At 40.3% G+C, this 6,000-nt stretch overlaps 1 protein-coding gene across 1 annotated transcript in view; it reads left to right on the top strand.

The window, feature by feature from the left end:
• Positions 1-339: 339 nt before the first annotated feature.
• LOC104624201 (probable acyl-CoA dehydrogenase 6) overlaps positions 340-6,000 on the top strand; it is a 31,591-nt gene continuing 25,930 nt past the window's right edge. The window contains exons 1-2 of the mRNA XM_010291506.1: positions 340-526; positions 940-1,069. Coding sequence (XP_010289808.1) covers positions 340-526; positions 940-1,069 — 317 coding nt within the window. The remainder of the gene's footprint in view (positions 527-939; positions 1,070-6,000) is intronic.

Here is a 6,000-nt window from a genome sequence, read left to right as displayed (position 1 = left end):
GAGTTAAAAAAAAAAAGAGGAGGAAAACGTTATCTAATCAAAGCTGCTCAGTCAACTAATGACATCAAGCAGTAACCTTCTCTTTCTCCCCGTATTTCCTTTGGACTATAAACTATTTAACACAGCTAAAAATTGCCTCATCCATCATAGCAGTGTAGCCCTTTTCTGTGTTCCTCTACGTGGTGGCTTTATCAGCGCTGGGCACGGGAAGGAGGTGAAGAATAATATCCTCTTTAACTGAATTTGTAGATTGGAATGTGGGGAGGAGGAGGAACAGCCCGTGCTGGTGCCCCTCCAGTGCCCTGGGTCGTCAGCCTCCTGCTAATGAAAAACGCTGTAATGACTGCACCGACCAGGTGCCTGCAGGGTATGAAATACGCGTGTTCGCTATTGTGCTTGCGTCTAACGTGGATTTTGAGCTACGGCGGTAACTTAACACGGGGACACGACCTGCACGTGGTCTTGCTCTGTGCTGACTTGACTGCTGCGCGCGAGGAAGGTGAGCTCCGCCTGAGCGCCTTGGGGGGTGAGAGCGCGTGTCAGGCGTTAGCGTGGGGAAATAAAAGCACTTCTTACCCTGTGGTGATTTGTTCACGTGACCTTGCTGTTAGAAAGAATAATTTTGCCTTCTGATGTCATTTTCAGCAGCACATCACTTTTTCCTGCTGTTTCCAGTAAAAGTAATGATGCTACTTAGGATGTTCAGAGGTGACCTGGTGTGCAAACGGGTAATTAGAGCAGGTGTAATTTTAAATTCTGGTTTTGTAAAGAATAGTGTGGCGTCACTTTTCTGAAAGGAAAGCTGGTAATTGTCCATTATTTAAAAATTAGCAGTGAAATTGCAGTTGGCAAGTCCTTGCAGTAGCAATATTTTTTTTTTTTCTTTTGTTGCTTGTGCTAGTCTAGAACACAAATGTCATCGATTTCTTTTTTCCTCAGAATATGGCGGCATGGGCTTGGACTTCTCATATAACGTTGCAGTGGCAGAAGAGCTGGGAAATATCCGCTGTGGAGGTATTCCTATGGCTATTGGAGTGCAAGCTGGCATGGCTACTCCTGCTCTTACAAGGTAATTTTCAGAAAGTTTGGTTTAGGCCTAACCTCCAATCTTTATAAGAGTAGAAAAAAACATTACTGTACAGATTTACTGTCTAGTTGCTCTTCAGTAATGCTTGAGGAAGGAACCTACTCTCTACCTCTCTCAGACAGTTTGGTTTAGGGGAGAAAATACATATTTTTTTTTAATGTTAGAATATTATCTTTTAAAACATAGGTCATGTTTAGTAGTAGATAATACATTTACAAACACAGAACCTTGGTGCCACAGCCAGTAAAACAATTTTAATTCTAGGATCCTCTATTCGTGTTTGTGGTTTTTCTTAGCCAGATATCCCAATGCAGTCATACTAAGGATGCATTTAGTTGTAATGATTAGGATCAGTCTAATTCTATTTTATAATTTACTTGCTTTTTTCCAGCTTTACAAGGCGCTCCTCGCTGACTGTGACTTTACAGAAATAATGGTCAATATTGGTGTAAGTCCTACAGTTGTAGCACATGTATCATGCTTCCAAAATACGCTCATTCCAGGCAATTACTTGATTTTCTTTTTCTCATCTGCTTGTTTCAGTGTTCCCCTTTATCACTTGCTATCATTCAGGCTCCTGCACTTTCTGAATCTGTTTTGTTTTGTGTTTTTTCCCTCCCTCAATAAAAGTGGCAGTTACCAACTTCTTTTTCATGTAGTAGTTTCATGGACATTCTGCATGAAAACAGCAGTTTGCAAAACTAGAGGGAGGTGACAGGCTGGTCCAGCAGTTTTGCCCTGGAATATGGATACACCTAAGATTCTGGAAGGTGGTGGTGGGGATTAAATTCAAGTAATGATGATGACTTCAGGAATTTACCTGCACAAAACAGGTATACAAGAGGGGAATTTTTGCACAGAATTGCATTTTAGGGTTGGGTTGTTTGTTGATCCCTGCCCCCCTTCTGAATGAAAATGCCTGTAAATCCACTGTAGAGTCCAGAATGTAGGCTCTGTTTCTTTGACAGTCATTTGTCCTGCTAGGTATGTGTGACTTCGGAGGTCTCAGCCATGGGAAATCTTTCTAAAAGTTTTCTTCTCCTTTGTGTAATACACCAAAAACTTTCTGAAAGCGTGGAGTTCAGTATGTCTGTTGCAACAGTGACTTCTGGTCCAACTGAGAATAAAACTAGTATTTTAAAAGACGCCAGAGAACAGTACCTTACCCTCATGATAACCTTTTATTCTCAAGGGTTTAAAAAAATCTGTGGGGAAAAGAAGATGGGATTTTGTTCTATTGCAGGTTTTTTGTCTTCTGTTACTCTGTTCTGCTGTAGTAAAGCAGTCAGGCTACACAGATTTGTTTTAGTGACATCCTTAAGTGGATGTTCTTAGAAAGTGAATGTGAAAATGTCATTAACATGATGAAATCTGTAATTGAATTTGCATCTGTTTTAATGAACTTTTCCTCCACAGTTAAGTCAATTCCACTCACTAGTTACACAGTACAGTGTCCCACTCTTAAAAGATGTAAAATTAAACTTGGTAATGAAAAGAGAAAGCTGGTTGCTAGAAGAAATTTTGTGCGCGTGCAGCTTTATTTTATGCAGTATAGTGAGAGGGCCAACTGCTTGTCCTGGGTCATGGATTCAAATTCCATTCACAACCTAAAAGCAGTCTGTGTACTGTGGTGATCCTAAACAAGTTCAAAGAGATAATCCAAATTTTGCGTCTTAACTATGCATTGTTACACATGATGCCTCAGCAATGCACACAGTAGACAGTAGTATGGGAATCAACCATCATCCCCTAAAAAACTTTCAAAAGGAAGTCTGGAGCCCTTTCTTGGCTTTCCTGACTTTGGGCTTTATTCAGCATTCATCAAGCATGTACTGAGTGCACCTGCAAACAAATTCTGCCTGTGATATGTCATGAAGATGCTCTGTGCTATAAATTAGAGGTGTTCCCTCAATTAGAGATATAGACAGCATGGTAGTTTGAACAGGTGGATGCACAGAGGCACGTGCACACACACAGAGCTTTTTACATTTTAATACTTTTGAAAAATAAAGTCTTAAAATTTAGTGGGCTTGGTGGTGTTGGGTTAACGGTTGGACTTCATGATCTTAAAGGTCTTTTCCAGCCTTGATTCTGTGTGATTCTGTGAAAATATCTAGAGTCAGGATCCCTCCTAATGCTGTTTCTGCAACTTGCATGCATTTCTTGCTTCAGTGAGAGGCTGTTGCAAAGCTTAGTTTGTGAAGGTCTTTGAGATACTCAGTTAAATGGGAAGTACATTGTAGTAACAGGTTTAGTTACATAAACTACAAAGAGCATAGAAAATTTGAAAATGTTACCTGTATCTGTTTGCCTGTTCGCTGTTCCTGCCACTTTCCTCTTAATTCTTTATGATTTTTTTCTGACAACCTTCAGAAAGTTAAATTTATGGTCCTACTTGGAAGCAATCCTGCAGATACTGATTTATATGCATTTCTGTTGTGCAGACAAATATAGGAGAAAATGGGTTTTTATCACTTGAGGATGCCCAGACTGCTCCATTTTTTTCCCCCAGATTCCTCGAAGTGAAGCGGTAGCACTTTCTAAATTTGTGAACTAAATGTGAAATGTTTTGTCAGTGATCGGACCTTTGATGTGCCTGGTTCTGAACATAACTCTCTGTCAGGTCTTTCAAATGCATTCAGGTAACACTATTTCACTTGCTTTCATGCTTACAAGTAGAGTGGAGACAGCAGCCCTCAGCTGAGGCAGTGAATGACATACATTTCCCTGGGCTTGTAAACCTATAGGGTGACACATCCATAGTGGTCCCAGATCAGTGTAGAGCTGCTTTATCTTGGCAGTAGGCAGTAAACTTTCCTTTATTATTTTTTCCCCTATTATTTATAGAAAAACAGTAAGGATAATGATGATTATTTGGTGGGAAGAGAGTGTTTTTCCATTTCATCAGCTTCCTCATCACTGATTCATTCTCCACCCTGAACAGCAGCATATCTGAGAATTAATGTCAAAAAAGTTACTGCCTCTTTACCTGTTTGCTGTAAAGGGGAGAAGCTGCAGCTGGCAGTCAGAACAGCACTTTTGAAAAGCAGGATCATCCACTTGATTAGCTGGGAGAAAGGTGAAAATCAGAAGAGATCATTCAAGAGCCGAGTGGCTTTCCCACTGGCGTAGCGTAAGGGAAACTTGGTTTTGTGCTTGTCTCACTCTCTCACGTACGGTACTTAATTTGTATAGCGCGCGTAAGGTAGGCCAGGTCTTGCCCTGAGCCAGAGCAGAGGCTGTTACAGGTGCAGCTTTCAACATATCATTAAAAAAAAAGTATCATTAAGCATTGCTGTCATGATGGCTAGTGACATTACATCCATATCCAGTTGTGCTGCTTTGTGGTTTCGAATACCTGGTCTAACCTGTCCAGAGCAATATGGTGGGGCAAGATGAAGTCAAGCAGCTGCTTCTGAACTAGCTTTCCTCAAAACAGCTTCACACTGTTCCTAAATCTCTGAGGTTTCTCCAGCTCCTGGTCACAGCCTGGCCATGCTACGGTGGCAGGTTGCCTGGTGGGCAGCCTTGAGGTCTCCAGAGCTGGTGTGGTAGCAGCAGGACACCAGCCATGTGAGCAGCTCTTAAAAACTGCATGATCTGAAGATGGTGATCTTTAATATGACTCGTATTTTACAATACTTGCATTTTAGTGCAAAATGCATTCCTAAATAGATAGAAGATTGACATAATCAGTCTTAATCAAAACCCTTCAGGTTGTCTCATCTGTATGAGGTAGTCATACCCATCAGGTAGTCTCATACAGGTTTCTCATCTGTATTCTTTTCAGAACGTAGCAGTAGCTCAAACTGAGCAATTTATCTCATAAAATCTTCAAATAACTGAAGCTTAAAGGCTTGATAAAAACTGGGAGCCAGAGCACTTTTCTTACTGCTTTTTTCTTATGCTGCCTTTCACAAAAAGTAAGGTAAGGTTTCTAAATGTGGATTTTTTTAAACTAGCATGTCTTCCTATCTGACTGAAATAGGGACTCGAGAGAAAGCTGATTGCAGTGTGGATTCTTTTAAATGCAGGTTATGTAAATTACTGAACATAATGAGGCTTCCATGCTGCCCAAGGGTGCTTGCTGCTGTTCACCATGCATTTCTAACCCTTTCTGTGCCTGTAAAGAGCATCTCTTCCCTTTTGTTCTTGCTTCTTTTCCTGTATCTTGAAGTGCTCCAAGGGGTACTGCTAAGCTGGATCTGGACATCAGATGGTAGCATGCCCATACAGGACTACACTGAAGCAAAAGGGTGGCACGTGGCTACTGTATTATTAATAGTTTGAGTCTAGGAGCAGAACAGAAAGAGAACTGGGAGAAATTCACCTCTTGCTAATACATGAGAAGGAAAATGACAGTAGGTCAGTTACTCTCTTTGCCTAAAGGAAGTCTCTATATTCCTAGGAAGTCCATGAGTAAACTATTGTGTCATCTTTGAGTGAGATACTGTAGAATAAAGATCATCTGAAAACTTACCTTTTTTTCTTTTTCTTTTTTTCTGCTTTATTTTTGCTTTGGTGGTGAATAGTACTTGCATATGTACTTTTTTGCTCCAGTGCAAAAAAAGCTTGAGTTGATCAAATGCTGATAACCATGGTAGAACTGTCAGCAGCTGTTCATATTCAGAATTTCAATTTACACTTAGTAGTGTATCATACTAGCGTATCCGTCAGTTCGACCTCAGAACTTTCCATACTAATTTCATTAATTCACTTCAGCTCAGCTTTTTTCCCCAGAAGCAGAGGAAACAAAAGTGAATAAAATCTGTGGTTCTAACAAGATGATTATCAGCCCAATTAAGTCAGAATAGTGATGTGTGCTAGACATATTTTCATTCAATGTAGCAATCTAACCTGTCAGAAATCAGATTTTTACATATATTTGAGATGAATAAAGGTGACTTAAAATT

Source organism: Phaethon lepturus, unplaced genomic scaffold (genome assembly GCF_000687285.1).
Source record: "Phaethon lepturus isolate BGI_N335 unplaced genomic scaffold, ASM68728v1 scaffold7080, whole genome shotgun sequence".
NCBI classification, from domain to species: Eukaryota; Metazoa; Chordata; class Aves; order Phaethontiformes; family Phaethontidae; genus Phaethon; species Phaethon lepturus.
This window is presented reverse-complemented; position numbering and strand designations above follow the sequence as displayed.